This window comes from Diabrotica virgifera, chromosome 5 (genome assembly GCF_917563875.1).
Source record: "Diabrotica virgifera virgifera chromosome 5, PGI_DIABVI_V3a".
NCBI classification, from domain to species: domain Eukaryota; kingdom Metazoa; phylum Arthropoda; class Insecta; order Coleoptera; family Chrysomelidae; genus Diabrotica; species Diabrotica virgifera.
This window is the reverse complement of record NC_065447.1, coordinates 213,781,071-213,805,757: the sequence shown is the minus strand read 5'-3', so window position 1 is coordinate 213,805,757 and position 24,687 is coordinate 213,781,071. Positions and strand designations below refer to the sequence as shown.

The 24,687-nt window shown below is 32.1% G+C and overlaps 1 protein-coding gene across 4 annotated transcripts in view; it reads left to right on the top strand.

The window, feature by feature from the left end:
- Positions 1 to 24,687, top strand: part of LOC126885280 (E3 ubiquitin-protein ligase RNF216-like) — a 93,851-nt gene that overhangs the window by 30,008 nt on the left and 39,156 nt on the right. For all 4 annotated transcript variants that reach the window (XM_050651777.1, XM_050651779.1, XM_050651775.1 and 1 more), the window contains 2 exons: positions 17,103 to 17,301; positions 23,141 to 23,483. In XM_050651777.1, the coding sequence (XP_050507734.1) occupies positions 17,103 to 17,301; positions 23,141 to 23,483 (542 nt within the window). The remainder of the gene's footprint in view (positions 1 to 17,102; positions 17,302 to 23,140; positions 23,484 to 24,687) is intronic.

Genomic DNA, 24,687 nt, shown 5'->3' with positions numbered 1-24,687 from the left:
GCAAGGTGGTACCATGTCACCTTTGTTTCTTGACGTATCCTCTAACTACTAACCAATTTTCGTGAAAATCGATGAAGGTTCACCGAAATTGAAGGTAATCGTTGATTTTTACCTTCAGTGACTGCACTATACAAAATAAATTGCAATTTACTGATCTAAATGCGCGTAATTTGGAAGGTTATAAATTATTAAATGATATGTAGACGCCAAATAATTAGTTTAATGCATTTTAAGTACAACTTTCTCTTAAGCCGGGAAGATAGGGTGGTTTTCTTGCGAAGGGGTTGTAGCTCAATAATCGAAATGCTCTTGATTTAATAGTTTATTCTTAGAGTATATAAGCTATATGAATTATATCCGCAATACGATATATTTTAAGTTTCCTCAGCATCTTTCTCTTAAGTTAAATCAATTAAAGGGTTGTTTGGGGGTGAAGGGGATGAGCTCAAAAATCGAAAGTATATAATTTCAAGAGCTCATAAATAGCTCGTAATTCTGCCGCAAAAACCGATTCAATATTCCTATTTTTAAGTAGACTCAGCCCCCCCCCCCCCACTAGGGTATTAAATTCCTGCTCAGTGGAACGAGCTCAAAATTTTTAGTTTGCGGAATATGAGAGCTCATAAATAGCTCATAAATCAGGGCTATTTGTTTTTTAATTTTTGCAAGTGGGGGGGGGGGCAGCTCAACACGGGTCAAGAAATTTGCTACCAACGTCTCGGTCACTCAATATATCACCAAGTACAGGGTAACCTATCTAAAACTCATCAAATCAGCTAAAAAAGCCTACTATCAAAATCGTATGGAAAGCTCTAAAAGTGTTGCAAAAGAAACTTGGTCCATAATAAACGATCTTCGAAATAGAACTCACGCAGTTCAAACATTTGCCCTTCCAGACCCGGAAAATCTAAACGAATATTTCGTTAATGTGAGTAAAAATATAACTTCTACTATTTTGCCACAAAAAGATCCCATTTCCTATCTCCCCAATTCAGGAGTGTTCTCGAATTCATTCTTTTTAAGATCAATCGATATATCTGAACTGATCCAAACTATCAATAGTATCAAAAGCAAATCATCCTGTAGTACTGATGGACTATCCATAAAAGTCTTCTCAAATCTCACAGAAAATGTGTTGGAAATCCTCGTCTCACTAATTAATGATTCCTTTGAAAGAGGCAAATTCCCAGAGTGCCTAAAGATAGCCATTATTATTCCCCTTCATAAGGGTGGTGAAAAATCTAATGCTTGCAACTATAGACCTATTGCCTTACTACCGGTACTTTCAAAAATTATTGAGAGACTCATAAAAACCCGTCTTATGTCCTTTCTCATTGATAACAACATCTTATCACAAAATCAGTTCGGCTTTTTAACTAATAAATGTACCACGGATGCCTTGTTTTCTGTGCTTCATGAGGTTTACCAAGCACTAAACAATAATCTTTATACTGCCACTGTTTTCTGTGACTATGCCAAATCTTTTGATTGTGTAAATCACGACATTTTGATTAAAAAAATAAATTTCTATGGGATTCGAGGTATTTCTTTGAATTGGTTCCAATCTTACTTGAATAATAGGAAACAACTAGTTAGAGCAAATGATACTGACTCTAGTCTCAAAAACATTGTATGTGGAGTACCACAAGGTTCAGTATTGGGTCTTCTACTGTTCCTTATCTTTATAAATGACATCACTAACTTAAAAATCGATGGAAAAATTTTTCTTTTTGCTGATGATACCAGTATCACTTGGAGCAACTCAACTATTGCATCTCTTCATGCAACTATAACTTCGGATTTTCTTACGATAAAAGCCTGGTCTGACTCTAATTTACTCTTTTAACGTGGATAAGACAGTAGCATTATCCTATAAAAGTGCTCTTCAACCCCTGCTTGTTAATAACAGCCAGATCTCTACCGTTGATTCTGTAAAATTTCTTGGTATTTTTTTAGACAGCAACCTCAAATGGTCCCTTCATATCGATTTGTTAAATAAGAAACTCCCCTCAGCTATGCTATAAGATCTGTTTCGAAAGTCAATTTAGCATCTTCTAAACTAACATATTTTTCTTTGTTCGAGTCTCATCTTCGATATGGTCTTCCTTTTTGGGGTTCTAGTACAGCTGCCCAATTAGATGTTATTTTTAAATTACAAAAAAGAGCAATAAGGTATCTGTTTGGCCTCAGAAGAACAACACATTGCAGAAGTTACTTCAAAGATCACGGCATTTTAACCCTTACATCTTTATATATTTTAGAAACTGTTTGCTTAATTCGTAAACACATGCATGTCTTTCCAGGAAGGCCTCGTCATGACTACTCCACCAGAAATTCAAATTTTGATGTCTATTTACCGATCCCGTCCTCTGCCGCACTCCTTGTTTGACCTCAAAGCTTTCTGTTATAGTATTGTTTATCTTGACTTTATTCATTGTTCTTTGGAGAGTTAATTTTATAATTCTAATAAGCTTTGGAGAAACGTCCATGTCTTGCAATGCTGTGAATAACTCGCTTCTTTTCACTCGATCGAAAGCCTGGTTAAAGTCAATGAAAAGAACCATGGTGTCTTTATTATATTCGTAACTTTCAGCCTGTATTTCTCGTAGTGTGAAGACCTGATCCACAGTACAGTGGAACCCCGATAAGGCGGCCCCCGATAACCCGGAAGTCCGGCTAACCCGGACCGATTTTCATCAGATAAACATTTTGATTTTCAATATTTTGTATTTTTCAATTTAATTGTGGCTTATTTCCAATCAAAATAGTTAATTATCAGACAATCCTTTCAACAATAAAAGTGTATGTAATATAATATTTGAGAGATAATGTGTCTAGACTCTCTGTGTCGTGTACTTATGTGTGTAATTTGAACACGAGATTAAAAATTACTCATAGTACACGCCGCAGAAACAACAGCCACCTGTCTGTAGTATCTATTCCTTTTTATTTCAAACTGTCAGCATTGTTTAGGAAAGACTATTTAAAAAATTCTTTTATAAACAATGGTCTTTAGTATTGTGTGTCTTGTATTGTTTGGGTTTGGTGTTTTTTTTAGAATTGTAATGAGTAGGTAATATGTACTGTGCATATTTATAAAAATATTTCATGTTATTTCAATTCTAACGGAGTTTATCTGTAAGTATACCGTATTTTATTAATTTTTACCATATTCTCCGGCTATCTCGGATTTTCGATAACCCGGATCGGTCGTGGTCCCGATTAATCCGAGTTATCGAGGTTCCACTGTACTTCTGCCTTTTCTGAACCCACTTTGATATTCTCCTATGCTTTTATCAACCTTCGTTGTTAATCTGTTTTTAATATGCATAGCCAATATTTTATACATTATGTTTAGCTGCGCTATGCCTCGATAATTCTGACAATCAGCCATATTTCCTTTTTTGTGAATAGGACACAGTATTGCTTCTGAGAACTTTTTAGTAATTATAATTTTCGTGGACCCACAGAAGAACTGATGTTTTTTGCTGATACTCCTCAAAAAATAATTTTTTTCGCTAACACTTTATTAGGGATTATAGTTTTCACAATCATATAATCGAAAATAATATTTTTCGCGGAGTTCATTGAAAGTTCTACTCTTAACGGCATTTTTCGGAGTTATACTTTTCGTAGGCGGCGGCGATTAAAAGAAAATGATCTTTTCAGAGAACTCAAACCCTCTGTCTTCTGTTAGGTCAAGTTCTTACAATGCATTCTGTTGTCTAAAGGATTTGACAAACAATTAGGCTTAAGTTAAATGCGACTACATATATTTTATAACAAATTTTTATTATATTCGAATTAATATACTGAACTTTTTAATTTTTATATTGAAACATTATAATTATTATTTAGTATTAGTACTGCCCCCCCGGGGGGGGGGAGTACAACGGCCTCCTTTATTTAGATGGACTTACCCAAGTTATTTTTTTATGTATTTTGATCCGTAGAATATGGATGGCGGTTTTTGACAAAACACCGGTTTTCGGTTATACCGTTTTTTTATCTACGGTTTAACCTGCCGGTTATAACCGGTCAAAAAACCGGTTGTTCCAAAAACCGGTGTTCGGTTTTATACCCAATATGTTACATTTACATTGCGCTTTAGTTTGCGATACTCCATTCGAATAGATATCAGTCCATATCAGTATAACAATCAGTCATCAGTGTTGTGAAATCGGTTTCAGTCAGCTTAAAATTTCTCATTTACGCGCGGGGACGGGGACGAAAAATTTTCCCATTTTTTCTCTGAATTCAGTATTTTTCCACTTATCCGCTTTTTCACCGGTTATTACTTTAAAAAGAGACAACCGATTATAACCGGGACAAAAAAACAACCGGAAAAACCGATTGTTGCTGAGGAAAAAAACCGGTTTTAGGTTATAACCGGTAGGATTTTCCCATCCCTAACGTAGAATACGAATTTTTTGGGTAACAGTTGATCCGGATGTCGATAAAATTGTTATAAACAAAGAACTTAAGGAACTACATAACAGCGATTTCTTGCAAAACAAAACATTTTTTGTATTTTTTGGGTCATTCTAAGCAAAAAATATCCTGACAAGTTTTTTCGTAGGATGCATACTTTTCGAGATAACGCGGTTAAACTTTCAAAAAATCAAAAAATTGCAATTTTTTAACCTGAATAACTTTTTATTTAAAAAATAAAATTGCAATTCTGCTTACCGCATTTGAAAGTTCAAGTCAAATTATATCGGTTTTGATTATTTGCATTGCTAAAAATTTATTTTTTTATTGCTAAACAAAGCTATAAACACCTAGTGCTTGACTGATGTTTTCAATGATCTCTCATTTAAATTCGAACGAGTAGGTAGAATAGGTACAAGTGCAAGCGAGGCAATTTCTACGTATGTAAGCGCATGTATTAGACACGGGAAACACTATGCGTTTATAGCTTTGTTTAACAATAAAAAAATAAATTTTTAGCAATGCAAATAATCAAAACCGATATAATTTGACTTATAACTTTCAAATGCGGTAAGCAGAATTGCTATCTTATTTTTTAATCAAAAGTTATTCGGGTTCAAAAATTGCAATTTTTCGATTTTTTGAAAGTTTAACCGCGTTTATCTCGAAAACTATGCATCCTACGAAAAAACTTACAAACAATTTTTGCTTAGAATGAACCAAAAAATACAAAAAATGTTTTGTTTTGCGAGAAATCGCTGTTATGTAACTCCTCAAGTTCTTTGTTTATAACAATGTTTATCGACATCCGCATCAACTGTTACCCAAAAAATTCGTGTTCTACCGGTCAAAATACATAAAAAAACTTGGGTAAGTCCATCTGAATAAAGGAGGCCGTTGTACCCCCCCTGGCGACAGGACTATATTGTTTTACTGATTTTTTGAGATATGTTGTAATAATGTTTTGGATGAGAATGCAGTAAATTCTTGATGTTTCACAATAAATTCTCACACCATACAAAAGAACAGAAAGTACATAACACATTAGTATTCGTTTTCTAAGATTTAATCTGAGGTCTCTACTACCTAATACGTCATTTGTTTGCTATTATTTAAATTTTAATAGAAGCTTCGCTTTAATTTGATTCATGAGGTTTCATCATCATCATTGGCTCTACAACCCATGTTGGGTCTAGCCTGTTCCAGAATCAGCTTCCATTCCTTCCTATCCTTCGTCTTGGCTTTCCAATTTCGCACTCCTAAGGGTAAGAACAGAACAAGTGGGTCGCGGTGGAGGTGGAGGTCGCGGTCGATGTCGATATCCATGTAAAACAAACACATTGTAGTGAATGTAAGAGAACAGAGTAGTAAAGTAATTAAATTCAGTAAATTTTTGAAATATGAAGGAGGATCTGATTATTTACAGCTGACATTTCATCACTATCATCACTTGACTGACACAACATCGCAAAAGCACAGTCTTTTTGTCATTCAAATTTCATTAAACTACTTCACTTGATAGTGGTTCTAGCTCGACTGACAGCGCAGGTGACCTCCTTGCTATGTGCTGTCGACATCGACCGTATGGTGGCTCCTACCTTCTGAGCCACCTTAGATAATTAAGGGTTGGTTACCCCCTACCATAAGGGTTGATGAAATAACTCGTATCACCGTAGATGCATTTATTTTGTAAGTTAGAGTGCTAACGGTAAAGAGCTGGTGGTACGTTAGTTCTCAGTAGCTGTGATGTTTTCCCTTTGGGATCTCAAATATTAATGACTTACTGTTCGCGATGGAATTAGAAAATAATAATTAGTCTTCTCCTGTTTATTGTTTTGGTATATAATGAAAGTAACATTGTTTTGGTTAAAAGCGCTGAGTCGACTAGGTTATAAAAATAATGAATACTATTGTTATTTCAAACCGACCTTATGTAGGTCGATCGTATTTACTATAAACAAATGTAGTTTGTTTTGCTAAAGACATTTTTAATTATTAAAAGGATTTGTTTTAATAAGAAGATTACTAAGAGATGTCGTGTATCCCAACACATCTTCCTTTCCTTCCGAAAATTTTCTGACTACGGAAAAGGAAGAAACTTTTTCTATTAGTACCACCACCTGCTTACTGCGTTTTAATAAATACAATATATACATTTTTTATTTCCTATAAATAATAATTAAATACAAAAAAAAAAAAAATAAAAATGTTCGTTATCGACATTGTTCCCGTTTCACTTGTCACTCACTGTGTTCTCGGATTGTAAGCATATAATCTATTCTTATGTATTTCCCTGATTTTATTGTTTTCCAATCTGATCGTACAATTAACATTATTTACCTCTGTTATTGTGAAGGGGCCTACATAAAGACTATCAAACTTACCATTCTCTTCCCTTTTTACCAGGACTAGGTCTCCTATTTTAAAGTGTTGTGGTGTTGCTTTGAGCTTATTCTTTTCTTGTCGCTCTTTTTTGTCTTCCTTGCTTTCATTGCTTCTAGTGAATTGACCTATCGTGTCTATGTATTCTGTGTCCTCTGGTTTCGAAGAAGTGTCCGATATCACGTCTTCTTTGACATGTGTTCTTTTCGGTTTGTTAATTCGACATTCATGACATTGTTTAACGTATTTTCTTACGTGTTTTTCCAAATTTTTCCATCTGAATCTTGCTTTTAGCCTCTTTATTAGTCTATTTTTCCTTAAGTGTCCTCCAAACATCGGATGATTATGATATTCTTCTATTAACCTGTGTTTTTCTTTGTCATCTTCTATTGTTTCTGGTACTTCACATATGTATATTTCTACATTCTTCAATATTTCGTTTCCTTGTTTAATAAATTCCTCAATTGTGCACACTTTAAAAATAATATCGTTTACGTATATTTTTACTTTACGTACTGCATTCTCTACCGCCAGCTTATCAAGCTGTGCCAACATTTGGTTTAAATCGAGATGATTGAATCCTGTGGCTATGCTCTTGCTGCACTTTATTTTGTTTTTGACCCTAATGCTCAGTCTTATTGAGATTAGTTCTGCTCCAAAAGACAAAATTGGTAGTCTATGCGCCTCTAAATTATTTAGTACCTTTCTTACTGTTTGTCTGTGGGCTTCTGGCTGTAGTGCGAGTTCACTTTCTGCCTTCGTTTGCCTTGCTTCCTTCTTGTTTTCTCTTGCTTGAGCTCGTGTTATAGCTAATATATGGGTATTGTCTATGTATAGGTTCTTTAGTTGATGTAAGGTTATTCTTGAAAGACTATCTGCATAGTTATTTTTCCCTGTTATATACTCTATTTCGAAATCGTATTCTTCTAAATCTAATCTGATTCTTGTAAGTTTCGAAGTTGGTTCTTTCATTGCGAATAAATGTGTTAGTGGTTTATGATCCGTTTTTACTAAAAATGTTGGTGCTCCATATAAATAACATTTGAAATGATTAATTCCCCAATGAATCGCTAGTAATTCCTTAACGATTATAGGTTTATTACATTCTCCTTTATTGAAACTTCTTGATGCGTATGCTATTGGTAGGTCTATTCCGTTATAATCTTGACTTAAAATTGCTGAACAACTCTCGTTGGATGCGTCTGTTGTTAGTATGAATTGTTTATTGAAATCCGGATATTTTAGGATCGGTGGCTTCATCAGAGATGATTTAAGCTTATTGAATGCTTTTTCACATTCTTCTGACCAAAAAAATTCTACTCCTTTTCTTGATAATCTGTTGAGTGGTCTGCATATTTCAGCAAAATTTTGAATAAAACGTCTATAATAGTTACAAAATGCTACGAATCTTTTTGTTTCTTCCGCTGTCTTAGGTGTCGGGTATTGTTCAATCGTTGCATATTTCGCTTTGTCTGGTGATACTCCTTCCTGAGAAAGATCATGTCCTAAATATGTTACTTCTCTTCTAAAAAATTGACATTTTCCTGGGCTAAGTTTCAAATTGAATTTTCGACATGTCTCGAATGTCTTTTTCAGGTTGTCTAGGTGATGTTTTTCGGATATTCCTATTACTACTATATCGTCCATGTAAAGAAATGCTTTGTCCGGTGTTAATCCCGAAAATGCTATTGACATCATCCTTGAAAAGCTATTTGGGCTTACATTTAATCCAAAAGGTAATCTGGTAAATTGAAATGCTCCATTTTCTGTGCTAAACGATGTGTATTTTCTCGATGATTTTTCTAATGGTATCTGATGAAAACCTGACATTAAGTCTATAACAGAAAACCATTTTGCTCTTCCTAGTTGATCTAGTATCGAGTCTATCCTTGGTAAAGGAAATTTGTCTGTGACTATTTTCTTGTTCAGTTGTCTAAAATCTATGCATAATCTCCATGCTTTATTTCCATCTATCGCCTTTTTCGGTACCAGCACTACTGGGCTGTTGTATTCTGATGTAGACGGTTCTATTATTCCTTGGTCTCTCAGTTTTTGCACTTGCCGGTTTAATTCCTCTGTTTGTGCATGAGGTGTCCTATAGTTTTTAATATATACCGGAGTTTGGTCTTTAACTCTCAGTTTCTGCTCGTAGAAGTTGTGACATGTTAGCATGTCATGCCTTAGGGCGAATATATCTGAATAATCTTCACATAAAGATACTAACTTATCGCGTATGTATTCTGGAATGTCTAACTTCAATGATTCCCGTAATTCCTTTTTTCTATCCTTGCTGTCGTTGATCAGTCTATATATGTTGAATAATTTAATGTCTAATGTTTTGATTGCGTTTGTCTCTACTTTTACTGTTTCGTAGGTTGTGTTCAAAATTTTGATGTACGGATTATTACTTGAAATAATTGCTCTCGCTATGAATATTCCTGGTTGTATTTCCTGTTGTTCCACTATCCTGTCATTCTTCAGCGTTTGAAAAATTTTTACGACTCTGTAAATTTCACATCTAGGCGGTACTACTATCGTGTCATTATCTATATTATCCAAAATGTTTGTACTAATGTAGCAATCGTTGTCCTCTTTAATGTGCATTTTAAGGTTAGCGTAGTCTAGTATGCATTGAAAGTTTGAAATAAAGTCTCTCCCAATGATTCCGTCGGTTGGAATAGGAAAGCTAGGTTCCACTAACTGAAAGATATGCTCAAATCGAGATCCTTTTACTTCTAGCGTTGTTTCAACTTCTCCCATTGTTTGTAATTCTCCTTTAGTTACTCCTTTTATTTTCGCTTTTGTGTTTGGTTTCACATGTTCCTTCATAAAATCTTGTGAACATTTCAGTATTGAAATATCAGCTCCTGTGTCTATGATAAAGGTATTTGTGTTTTCTAGGATTCCTGTTTTCATTCGTACAAAATTCGTTAGGTTTAAATCGAAGTTGTAAATATTATATTCCACTTCTGACTGTGTACTTTCCTTGTTTCGTTCATTCAAAACCCCAACTGCTGGTTTTCTGGTTCCTCTTGGCTGTCCTCTAACTCCAGTAGCCTTACGTTTCTGTTTCGTTCCTCCTCTCTGGTTTCCTCTGTACGTTTGGTTGTTGAATTGTCTATATCCTCTGTTGGAATAATTCCGTTAGTTTCCTGTTTCTTCTCCTTCGTTCCGTTGTCCGAAGTTATTTTCTTCTTCCTCTGTCGTATTTGTTATGGTATCCTCTTCGGTATTGCTGTTGTCCTCTCCTATTTTCATAATTCGTCCTATAATTGAACACTCTTCCCTGTGTGTTCTCCTCTGTCGTATCAATCGATAAAAATTTAGATACTACTTCCTGCGTTGTTGTGAATTACCTGCCTCCAGTATTAACTTAGCTCTATCCGTATTAACATTTCGTTTCATTGTTGCTACGACTGTTTCCGTTGTGTATTTTTTCGCTAGCTCCAATGGCATTCCTTCCGCTATGTATGCTACCTTCAACTGTTCCGCTAATTCCTCTACTTCGGATGCGTACACTGCTGCATCTTTGTTTCCTTGCCTTTTCTTTGCTAACTTGTCTATTATCGTTTTCGGATTGTCGCCTCTTAATTCCTTCTTCAGTGCCGCTGCTATAAGTGGGATCGTATCCTCTGTGGTTATCAGGTTTCTAGCCTTATTAGTCAATCTTGTTTTTATTAATGTTATCGCTGTTTCTTCATGTCCTTCTGCTATTTTTCCAAGTAACTCTAATGCGTCTAAAAATGGTTGTAATTTCCCTGCGCTTCCATCAAACTCGTTGGGCAATACCTTGCTTGCAATATTCAAAAATTCGTTGATTGTCAGAGCCATGTTTAATATTTTTATATCTTGTTTTATGTCGCTTTTTCCCTCTTTTATTTCCTCGTCAATTTTTTCCTCTATCTCCTCGTCACTTTTTTCCTCTTCTACTTCTTCGTCGCTTTGTTCTTCCTCTATTTCCTTGTCGATTGGTTGGTGTATTGAACTTGGAACTACTGTTCTTAAGTTTACAGCTTGAAATGAGCGTATAACTTTGTCTCTTATTTTTCCGAAATATTTGTTGCACGCTTCTCTTTGTTTGTCCGATAGCGCTTCCCAATTTTTCTTCGTTAAATGTGTGAATTTGTTATACAATTTAATTAGCTGTGTCGTTACTTCTTCTTGTATATCCTTAGATTTAGGTACTTTCTTCTTCAAGACCCTTCTACTTTGTCTTGTTACTTCTTGCGTAATCTCCTCAACTATTTTGACGAAGTCTTCCCAAATAACTTTGTTGCTACTCATTTATTCATAATTCATTTATTCCTGTAATATTCATTTTCCTTATTCCTGTACCCGTAACGAACGCATAAATTTGACAGTCTTACGAGGTATAGTAAATATACATATGTATATAAAATATTATGTCAAAAATAGTAAAGATATAGTAAATTGCAATAAAAAATCATTATATCAATCAATATAAATCACCATAGAAATCAGTAGACCAATAAAAATGTAATAAAAATCAGTAGGTAAAATAATAAATGGATAAAAAGTCAGTAAAGATAAAATATATGTTGGTAAATATATAAAAATCATATAAAAATTGTATCATTGCGTCCTATAATAACTAATATCAGGGTTAAAAAAAATTCCTTATAATACCAATAAGGTAATTAAAAATAGAATAGTTAAATAAAAATAGGTAAAACTTAAAAGGTTATGTGCATCTTAAATTACAATTACGTTAATATTACTTTATACTTTATACTTTATATTATACGAATCAGGACTAATATCATAAAATACTTAATTATTATACGGATCAGGAAATACCATAAAAATAGCTAATATGGACTTACCACTTTTACACTTCAATGTTCGCTGTTGATCTTGCCAGTCCACGATGAATGTTCCTTTTGAGGTTCCTTCTGTGGGCCTTCCATAGTGACCACGCCAATCTAAGAATCAGAACAGCCGTAATTATGTAAAGCAGCACCTTCAGCTCCGTATCGGGTTTGACGTCCTTATTCTTGACGATAAAGTTGCTGTTCACTACTCCATTCTCCTGGAGTTCATCCTTGGACGACTTTCCTCCCATCCTTGTTCCGTTTACCAGTCCTGAGTTCTTCCCTGGTCTTGGATCGCCATATTTATGGTGGCTCCTACCTTCTGAGCCACCTTAGATAATTAAGGGTTGGTTACCCCCTACCATAAGGGTTGATGAAATAACTCGTATCACCGTAGATGCATTTATTTTGTAAGTTAGAGTGCTAACGGTAAAGAGCTGGTGGTACGTTAGTTCTCAGTAGCTGTGATGTTTTCCCTTTGGGATCTCAAATATTAATGACTTACTGTTCGCGATGGAATTAGAAAATAATAATTAGTCTTCTCCTGTTTATTGTTTTGGTATATAATGAAAGTAACATTGTTTTGGTTAAAAGCGCTGAGTCGACTAGGTTATAAAAATAATGAATACTATTGTTATTTCAAACCGACCTTATGTAGGTCGATCGTATTTACTATAAACAAATGTAGTTTGTTTTGCTAAAGACATTTTTAATTATTAAAAGGATTTGTTTTAATAAGAAGATTACTAAGAGATGTCGTGTATCCCAACACAACCGCGACTTAACTAGTAGCATCCACCGCGACCTACACCTCCACCTCGACCCACTTGTTCTGTTCTTACCCTTACACTCACAAGTAGTCTTCCACCTGGTCCTTAAATCGTGCTCTGGACCTGCTTCTTCTCCTCACTTCATCCGTTCTCTGGATATAAATGTGTTTTGACGTCTCCTTCTCATTCATTCTCTCTAGGTGGCCTAGCCACCGCAGCCTGTTTATTTTGATAGATCTACCAATACTAGGGTCACTATAAATGTGGTAAAGTTAAAAATTATAGCGTCTACGCCATAATCTGTTTTCCTCCACGCCGTTATAGATATGTCTGTGTATTTTACGTTCAAAACAGCCTAACCGTTCTTCATCACTTTTTGTTATCGTCCACGTTTCTGACGCGTAAGTGAGGACGGGCTGGATACTCTGGGCTAATTAGCAAAATTCATGGAAAAGTTATTTACCAGCAATTTTATTGCTGGAATCGAATTATAAGATCCTATATATTAATAATATAGTTATGCAAAGTCCGCAGATAGTGTGCTACTTTTTTTATAAACAAAATGGCGCCGACAAATCGTATTTTTTTCAATTATTGCTCTATAACTCCGAAGATTTTAACTTTACAACAAAAACACCCAAATAAAAATTCACCGCAATTAAATTCTGCATAGAGATATGTTTTTCACGATTTGCTCCGACGAAAATTTTCCTCGGAAAATGTTGGTTTTCCTAACAAAAACTATAATTTTCAAATAAAGTTTTAGGTAAGTAATTATTAATCAATAATTAAATAACTTAGTGACACCAAAGATTTCTTGGTATAGATTGTAATTCCAGAAGCTGGTGAAAATTAAACGAATATTTTAGCAACAATTCAATTGTTAATTAACAATTTACGATCGCAATAATAACCAAAATAATCATGATACATTGATCAAACTTATGAAGATTATAAAGATGAGATGCTTGTTTAATATTTTATCGACAAAATATAAATTTTTCTTTTTTTTGCATAATCTTTAAATTTTGAAAAAAAAATAGTTATAATACGTTGGTCTAATTAGTAAAGTACAAAGAAAGTTTATTTACCAGCAATTTTATTGCTTTAATCGAATTATAAGATCCTATATATTATTAATATAGGTATGCAAAGTCCACAGATAGTGTGCTACTTTTTTTATAAACAAAATGGCGCCGACAAATCGTATTTTTTTCAATTATTGCTCTATAACTCCGAAGATTTTAACTTTACACCAAAAATACTCAAAGAAAAATTCACCCCAATTTAATTCTACATAGAGGCATGTTTTTCCCGATTTGCTCCGACGAAAATTTTCCTCGGAAAATGTGGGTTTTTTCCAACAAAATCTCGAATTTTCACTAGTAATACCACTAGAGGTCAAATTATTTCCGGAAATTTTTTTGAGATCATGAATATTTTGAAAATTTCCCGAGTCGCAGACGAGGGAAATTTTCTAAAAATATTCATGATCAAAAAAAAATTTCCGGATATTAATTTGACTTCGCGTGGTATTCGGTAAGAAAATTCCACACCAAATTTGCATTTGAAAATCCAAAGCTGCATGAACAGATTAACAGCGCGCCATAGCTTTGTCAGCAATTATTTAGGCTTTCAAATTCGTAATTTCTACTCATTGTAGTTGCATGGGAATACCATTTCAAGATAGAAAATAGTATATTCTTCAATTTTACATAAGTTTTGAGTAACTACAAGTGATAGAAAATTATTTTTTGGCGTTTTATTTTAAATTATGTAAACAAATAAAAACCAGTCTGTCAAAAATGTTCTGTTATTGTAAACGTCAAAAAATTTCCACTATAATTCGCTGTTGGGTACCCCACGAGCAAAAAATTTCCGATAAAATACCTCCGTTGCCATGGTGATCTGTCAAAATAACGTATTTTGATTGGTTCAAAATTACAGGTGTGGCATTTTCAAATAAATTTTTTGGGCCAGTAATTACCTATTTATCAATAATTATATAACTTGGTGAAATAAAAGCTTTCTTGGTATAGATTATAAATTCAGAAGCCGGTTAAAATGAAACGAATATTTTAGCAACAATTCAATTGTTAATTAACAATTTAAAGTCGCAATAACAACCAAAATAATCATGAGACATTGATCAAACTTAGAAAGATTATAAAGGTGTGATGCCTATTTAATATTTTGTCGACAAAATATAAATTTTTCATTTTTTTGCATAATCTTTAAATGTTAAAAAAAATTGTTATAAACAAATTAACATTTCTTAGAAATTGTTTATTATATTCTAATTTTAAAAGATACTTAAAATGCGTATTTCATAGGTCTTGAAAATGAATGCTTTAAAAAATTTTTCCAACCATTTGCAAAAAAGTTAGGAAACAGCAAAATAAATATACGATATCTCCATTGTTTATAATTTGTTTTAATTGTTTCAAAGCTTAAAAGTGAGTCTATGGTACAATCTAATTACTCACAAAGTATGTCAAAAATTAGTGCAATGGTTATATTTTAATCAAAGATTAAAAATACTTTTTTTTTGTAATTTTTAGCGCGAAAGTAGGCTTGATACAGAGCCGGAGATAAAATGTTCACTCGAAGCGACTGACACGCTTAAACTCGCGCGAGTTGTGTATGTGGGCGGGTAGCTACGGTACTGTATTATTCTACTTTCGCGCGTGTAAATTACAAAAAAATATATTTATAATCTTTAATTAAAATATAACCATTAAGCTGATAATCGATATTGTTTTATAAATAATTATCTTGTACTTTAAACTCACTTCTACGCTTTGAAAGCTATTTTGAAGATTATGCAAAAAAATAAAAAATTTATATTTTGTCGACAAAATGTTAAATAGGCACCTCATCTTTATAAGATTTCAAAGTTTGATCAGTGTATCATAATTATTTTGGTTATTATTGCGACCGTAAATTATTAATTAACAATTGAATTGTTGCTAAAATATTCGTTTAATTTTCACCAGCTTCTGGAACTATAATCTAAACCAAGAAGGCTTTTAAGTCACCAAATTATTTAATTATTGGTAAATAATTACTTATCTAAAACTTTATTTAAAAATTAAAGATTTTGTTGGGAAAACCCGCATTTTCCTAGGAAAATTTTCGTCGGAGCAGATCGGGAAAAACACGTCTCTATGCAGAATTTAATCACGGTGAATTTTTATTTGAGTGTTTTTGTTGTAAAGTTAAAATCTTCGGAGTTCTAGAGCAATAATTGAAAAAACACGATTTTCGGGCGCCATTTTGTTTATAAAAAAAGTAGCACACTATCTGAGGACTTTGCATACCTATATTATTAATATATAGGATCTTATAATTTGATTCCAGCAATAAAATTGCTGGTAAATAACTTTTCCCAAAAATGGCCTATTCTCCGATAATCAGCCCAGACTATGATTAGAGTTCTGTATATCAATATGTTTGTTCTTTTTGTGGCTATGTTTGATGTTAAAAGTTTATTTACTCCATAGTACGCTCTATTTGCTAGATATACAGGGTGAGTGATGAGGAACGAGCCAAACTTTAAGACTGTATACGTAATATACGTAAACATAATCAAAAATAACTCATATGTTGTTATTCGATTTTCATTTGTTTCCGAGATACGGGGTGTTAAAATTTTTATTACAAAATGACGATTTATTTATTACTCTAAAACCGGTTGAGGTGTGCAAATTAAATTTGGTGGGTTTTAAGCATAGTTATTGCGCATGTTTTGACATACAATTAAGAATTTTATATTCACCAATGGCGCGCGTACGGGTAATAGTCTGAAATTTTTTAAAGATAAAAATGGTACTCCACTAAATATTGCAAATTAAAAAATTTTTTTGAATTCCTCGTTCAATTTGTGACAAAAAATCTACCTTACCTTTTTTTCATGCGACGATTAGTTTTCATGCAAAAAATAAAACATCTTAACGCTTACAAAGTTTTCGACGAAGTTTCTATATGAATGTGTAGAAACTTATTTCGAATACTTTGTAAGCGTTACGATATTTTATTTTTTGCATGAAAACGAAGCGTTGTATGAACAAACATGAAGATAGATGGTTTGTCAGCAATTAAACAGGTAATTCAAAAATAATTTTTAATTTGAAATATATCAGTGGCGTACTATTTTTTTTCTTTAAAAAATTTCAGACCCTTATCCGTAATGGTGAATATAAAATTCTTAATTGTGTGTCAAAATATGCGCAATATCTATGTCTTAAAACCCACCAAATTTCATTTGCACACCTCAACCGGTTTTAGAGCAATAGATAAATCGTCAGTTTGTAAGAAAAATTTTAACACCCCATATCTCGGAAACAAATGAAAATCGAATAACAACATATGAGTTATTTTCGATTATTTTTACGTATATTATACAGCCTTAAAGTTTGGCGCGTTCCTCCCCACTTACCCTGTATACATCTGTTAATTTCTGCAGTTACTGTATTACTTTGGTTGATTTGTGAGCCTAAATATACGAACTCTCTTACTCTTTCAAAAATGTTCCAACTGTTAGATCTTCAGGTTCTGCTACTTGATTATTATTTGAGACCATCATATACTTAGTTTCATTAATATTAACTTGTACCCCCATTCTTTTTGCTGCTGAACGATTGAACCAGATTTCATAAGGTTTAATTAGGCTTATTTTTTATTGCAGGTGACTTGCCAACAAAGAATCCTGATCCTACAATTATTACCGAACAGCTTAAAGCAGCTCTACCAAATGCGGATCCCAGTTACTTACACAATGAAGCTTGTAGGCTCGCAAAGTTGCCTCTGCATCAAGAAGCTTTAGACGAGTTTTTAGGAACAGCTATTAGAGATCACAACTACCCTACAATGCAGGATTATCTAAAGTAATTTTGTTTTTTTTTTAATATGTTGGTTATAATATCTATTTTTAGTGTAATTTACTATTTTGGTTGGGAATAAGTCACAATTTTACTTTGACATTAAGTTTATTTGACGTTTCGATTTCCACTTCGGAAATCGTTATCAAAATAAAAATCTTAATAAATTAAACAATTTTTTTTTGTTGCTTGGTAAAAAATTCTTCTAATAATTTAATTTTATCTGACTCATTCATATTGTCAATTCAGACATACATTTTAAAGTAGATGAGCTTAAAATGATATTGCCAGTATTAATGAGTTGCGTTCCTTGGATGACTTTATTGAAAGATAGTTCATTCGAATACATGAAATCAAATTTAACTTAGGAATATCCGTCAGAAAAATCATAGCATATGATTTGTATTTAAAAAGATCATGCAATCAGTGTTAGTGATCCCCTAGTAAATCTCGAGGAAAAAACCTAATGATACTATCTCGACATGGTAAGCATTTGTTCGTACAGTTAGGTTACTCTCAAAAGTAACGCCAAACTCTGATTTTATATGTATGTTATTTTTAAATACAAATAAGAGGTAACAACCAATTCTCATTGGATGGCGTCTATGTTTTCGAGTGGGGATCTGTGTGTTCCCTTTAACAAAATATTATCGTCTAACATCGACCTTGTGTCAAAACATTTATAATATTTATAATTTTAATTACAGTCGGAAAAATGAAAGAATACCCATGCGTCATCGATGATATGCATATGAATCAAATCAAAAATTTCTAGTCAAAACAAAGTCTAAACTAAGTTAATACTGAAAATAAACGGATGTGACTATTACCCCACCGTACGACTTTTCGCTACGTAAGAATGTGTCAAAAAATGTTTGTGATGTTATTTTTTTCTGATAATATATAGTTATTGGTGATAAATGTTACTATTACTCACGGTTCTTAAACATTACTACGGTTGCCTAAATCGACTAACCAATGAACATTAAGGGTGCGATTACGTCACGAGAGTGTACTGTCATTTGAATCGTAATATGATTTTTTTCGAATCCTGAGAAAACCAAGTATTTTAGAAAAATTTAAACGCAGGATGAAAGATTACATTATTACCGAGGGCGGAAAGCCCCTTAGAATAAACAAGCAGTTTCTATTGAATGAAATATTTGAAATTAAATATCACACTTCTCTTTTATTTTCAGCCCTGTAACTTATTAAAATAAACATTATAGACGTTTTCAGGGACTTTCGGCCCTCGGTAATAATGTATTCTTTCATTCTGAGTTTAAATTTTTCAAAAATATTTATTAGCTTTCTCAGGATTCGAAAAAAATGAATACAATTAAAACACATTGAGAATTTTGACATGCGTCAAAATTTTGCATTAACTCTATCTAAAATTCTAAACTGTTGAATTCCAACTTCCCTAATTATTTTACATCAAAAGACATTAGAAACTATTTGTAGAGGATTGAAATCTGTATTGAAAACAACTGTTAAAATTGGTCTACGTAATTAAACATATTCCAAAATTTTGTAAAAATGTAATACATTTTAGTTTTCAGCCCAAACTTAGGCCACACACAATGCAATAATGTTCACATTTTTGAACTGTCAATATTTTTATTTTATCATCTATTGTTTAAAAACAATACAGTTGATAAGATACCCTCAGTTGCGGAGAAAGTATTAATAATAAAGATTTTTTATTCAGTCAATGGTGTGAGCACTGTCAGTTAAATAGTAACATGTGGCTTAACTTTTACACGCATACCTATTGTGGCAAATGTATCATATTTTTCAAAATTTTGGAATGCATTTAAATCGTAGAACAATTTTAACTTTTGATTTTAATACAGATTTTAATTCTCTACAATTATTCTCTCATGACTTTTGATGTAAAATAATTAGGGAAGCAGGAATTCAACAATTTAGAATTTTACATTGAGTTTCCTATGGCCCTTTTTACGATTCACCACCCGGTATAAGATAAAATGTGTACTATTTGTTTTATTATTTCATAATAACACAAATAATACACATATATACACAATAACACACATTCAATGATCGAAAATCATTTAAAAATATGGGAATGTGAACTCTTGTGACGTAAAGTCAAAAATATAAGTCTCCCCACCACCGTCGGTCAAGGCAACCGTAATAAAGTCTAATAACCGTGACTATTACTACCGTAATTAATTATTTGATAGAGATTAATAATACAAAAATAATGAGTAAGCAAAAATAGTATTATGAATTTCTCTACGTTAAAGTTGCCAGTGGACGTAAATAGTAACAGGAATTTAAAAAATGTCGTTTATGTCAGCTGCATTAAGTGATTAAAATGGAAGTAAACTTAATGATCATTAGGTATCCAGATCATTTTTCAGACATTATCTGCAAATAAATGTACATTCGTAAAAATATACTAATCTGTAATTTCATACACTATGATTAAAAAGTCAGAGTAATATGTACACGTTTGGCGAACTCATAGACAGAAGTTAACCATATTGTCAGATGATTACTTATAAATTTTATTGACGTATTTTAATTAAATAAATACTTACCAAACCAAAAATACAATATAATATCAAAATAGCTCTTAAAAGAACTTAATTTATTCAAGTAAATACGACTGTTTATTAAAATTTATAAACTCTACCGAACCTAACCCAGTTTCACTGTCAAAGTGACAGAAATCGAATCAGTCAGATTATAGTTGACCAACACGATTACTCGAATAGTAGTTTATACAATCATTATCTCTACTCATGCTGAATGTTTTTCTAAGAATGCCATTAGAAGTACAGAAATAGTCAAGTGTGAGTTTAAATTTTCTACTAAATTAATATAACTACGTTGAACAATTGTATCGCCGTCTCACTCTGTCAATTATAAATATGTAACTGCGTATGTTTTGGATAACGTTAAACGTTTTTGCTTTGTAGAAAACACTTAATAATCTATATGCAAAATATGTGCTTGATATGATCGTTCATGGGTATTCTTTCATTTTTCCGACTGTATGTAATTTAAGGGTCCTTTGACCTCATTCTGTGACCAGTTCCATTTACTGGATGCATAGACATTTTTCACTGATGAAGGTCCCATAGGACTGAAAACGTTCTGAATTATATTCCGAATGTTCCGAAGTAAAACGCGAAACGTTCTGAAGTATAAACCCATTTGGATATTTTTAAAAATTTTCTAATACAATTTTATACCATTTTAAGTATATTACAACCAATGAAACCATGTCGGAATAGTATCATGAGGTTTTTTCCTCGTGATTTACTATGGGATCACTAACACGAGAATTTTACTGCCATCGTTGCATTTGGTTGGCTTTTTAAAGACAGATCACATGCTATGATTTTTTTTGTGACGGATATTCTTGAGTTGGGATTGATTTCATGTAATCGAATGAAACTATCTTTTAATAAAGTCGTCCCAGGAACGCAACTCGATAAATGTTGGCAATATCATTTGAAAGTCTTCTACTTTAAAATGTATATGTCTGAATTATCAATATGGATTAGTCAGATAAATTAAATTATTAGAATATTTTTTATCAAGCAACAAAACAAAATTGTTTAATTTTTAATTTATTAATGTTTAATAAATAATGTAATGTATTATTTTGCATTCAATATATGGTACTCTTTTTCTCATGATCATCTTTGACGTTCAAAAACGTCACAGTTTTTCGATTTCTTTCTAACACATTAAATTGTATGTGACAGAAAAAAACGCACGTCGGTGATTACATTTCGTCGGTGACATTTATAACATTTATTCTAGTTATTCTAGTTGTCAATAGATGGCGCCATAATAAAAAAAAAATTTTTTTAATTAGATAATAATATTACAAATATAATCTGTATAATTTATAAGATTATACAAATCGAAAGAAAATACCATTTTATAAATGCAAGAAACACATTTGATTTGTTTTTATTCCAAATTGAAAATAAAATGTGACAACTGTCAGATTTAACTAAAATGTCATGTTAGAATAAATGTCATAAATGTGTATTATCACGGACTTACCCTTTTTCCTATCATTTGTTACGCACTGGAAAATGCTCATGAAAAGGACAATAATTATTATATTCTGGAAAAATGTATTCGTATGGTTTTTTTAAACTAGTCCTTGTGTTTTTATTTATGCTGTATTCTTACTCCCGATTCTTTAAATATTTCTGTCAGCAGAAATATTTCTCCTTATCAAAACCACAAGCTTGAAATTTTTTCAACACATTGGAATGTTATGACACAACAATGTTATGAACAAACAACAGTTTTGTCAATAAATGTTTAATTTCGTGCTTGACAAATTAGCCATTTTGTTGTAGAGTTCTTTCAGTTAATTTAACAAAAAAAAATCCATATTATTTTTCATTAAAAAAGAAAAGCAAAAATTTGTCTCTGGTTTTTATAGACATTCCCGTAAAAATAATAGGTGCGCTACTGGCAAATTAGAAACTTTTTAAATATTTCTATTCTAGTACACACTTTGTAAAAAATAGGGAACTTGCATAAAATTTTTAATTCGAAAAAAATGTTATAAATCACAACAGAACATAATTTAAAACATGTATCAAAGATTAAAAAGTTTTGTTTGGCTTTCGTTTGGCCCCTAAAGATGATTAAAAATTCAAATTAAAACAGGTGGTCCAAAACGCGTCGTGACGTCATTCGTTTAAATTATGTTTACATTCTTCCAAAAAAGTAAACATAATTTCAAATTAGACATTATTAACGTCAGTAGAAAATACAGTTATGTAACCTTACAAGTGTTTTTGATCGTTTGAACTATTTTAAATTGACTAAAGGTTCTCTAAACCAAGGCCAGAAAACAAAAAAATATATATAGATTTTAAATTTGTACTTGTTATTATGAGGTTTTAAGGCGTGAAATTTTGGAAATCTTATTTTTAAAGGAAACTGAATATTATTATGCAATAAAAAAATGTGCAAGTTCCCTATTAGGTTTGTCATTCGTTTTGACACTGACAGTATTAAATGTCATTTAAAATAGTTGAAACGATCAAAAACACTTGTGAGGTTACATAACTGTATTTTCTACTGACGTTTATAATGTCTAATTTGAAATTCTGTTTACTTTTTTGGAAGAATGTAAACATAATTTAAACAAATGACGTCACGACGCGTTTTGGACCACCTGTTTTATTTTGAATTTTTAATCATCTTTAGGGGCCAAACGAAAGCCAAATAAAACTTTTTAATCTTTGATACATGTTTTAAATTATGTTCTGTTGTGATTTATAACATTTTTTTCGAATTTAAAATTTTATGCAAGTTCCCTATTTTATATATCCCAAGTTGTAACATCATTGTTGATACTACAAGTTACAATACCATTTACAGTAGTTCATACAATGGTACTTAACCGGGGCTCAAAATCTTGGTCTGTTATTTAAATGCATTCATATTTTTCAAATCCTGAGAAAACTAATAAATATTTTTGAAAAATTTAAACGCAGAGTGAAAGCTTACATTAATACCGAGGGCCAAAGTACCTTAGAATAAACAAAAAGTTTCTTTTGAATGAAATATTTGAAATTAAAAATCACACTAAATTTGCTCTTTTTTTTTACTCCTGTAACTTTTTTAAATAAACGTTATAGAAGTTTTCAGGGACTTTCGGCCCTCGGTCCTTCATTCTGCGTTTAATTTTTTCAAAAATACTTCTCAGGATTCGAAAAAAATGAATGCATTTAAATATTATAAGACCAAGATTTTGCACCTACCCACTTAAGTTTTGTTTACAAAATGGTGATAGTTTGACAAAATTAAAATTTATAATATTCTTTTCTAGGAATAAAAAACACAAAGAAGAAGTGGCAACTTACAAGGACAATTTCAATTTACAGAAGTTTTTACAAACTTTTCCGGACCCTATTGAGACATTCACTGGCAAAAATAGACTTTCAGGTTTAGATGACAACTCTACAGACTCCGACGAAAAATATGCTCTAAATTTTTTATATAATAGTTATACGCGTATTAGGAGAAAATACATCGATTTAGTTTTTAAATATGAGAAGAAAGATTTAGTTGCTGTGTGTAACAGATTAGATAAGTTGCATAATAGTCTGCTGAGGCCGAGACCAGCTGAGAATGAGGCCGAGGATTCTACCAATGTTACATTGCTCCAAATGGTACGCATTTATTCCATATTTATTCTTTTATCCTCGTAATATTTTTCGTTTGTAGTATAAAGTTTGTCACGCGCGGGAAACTATACTATAATATATAATATATCTCATCATCATCAAGGCCTTTCACTCCGGATTAGGGATGGCGGTTTCTGACAAAACACCGGTTTTCGGTTATACCGGTTTTTTTGCTTACGGTTTAACTTGGCGGTTATAACCGGCCAAAACAAACCGGTTTTTTCAAAAACTGGTTTTCTGTTTTATTATTCCAGTAGGTTAGAATGTTAAATTTACAATGCACTTTAGTTTGCGATACTCCACTCGACTCGATACTCGATATCAATACGACAAAAATTAGTACTATCGAAAGAACATCAATATCAATATAAATAAAACACAATTTTTAATAAAACCATTTTATTCTATTAATTATTATATTTGTTTATTATTTTATTATTATTATATATTTATTGATTATTATTAAATATAATATAGCGTAAGATTAATATATGTATACATATTGCAATAATATACAATTTAACTCAACCATTTCAACTTATAAAAAATTTCCCAGACTCTTTCAAATGGGATTTAAAAAAAATAATAATATCAACATGAATATTTTACTTAAAAATAAATTGGATAATGCAATTTATCTTTTATTTTTACTACCATATAATAGGTACATTTTAACTCATTTAATACTTCCTGTATGGGTGTATCGTTTTGAAAACGTAGGGAAATCATTGGAGATTCGTATTCGTAATCGGTAATTCGATATTCATAGTCAGAACATTATTTTTGATAATCAGTCATTCACCCACTTTCACTGTCAAGAGTCAAGTGTGAAAAATAGATGATGTTTGCGTCTACTTCAACCAGATCACTTCTTATGTAAATATTATGATTACAAATACCTTTTCAACGAAATATAATAAAACCTAACCTAATCCTAATCACCGTAAAAACCTAATAACCGGTTTTTACTTTAAAAAGAAAAAACCGGCTATAATCGGGACAAAAAACAACCGGTAAAACCGGTTATTGCGAAGTAAAAAAACCGGTTTTAGGTCAAAACCGGTAGGTTTTTTCCATCCCTACTCCGGATGGAATGTTTGCCGCTCTTACTTAGAACTTTCTGATTCGTTTATTCCGGTGAATCATTCCGCATTCCACATGTGTGTTGTCAAAGTTTGTTGTATGACTT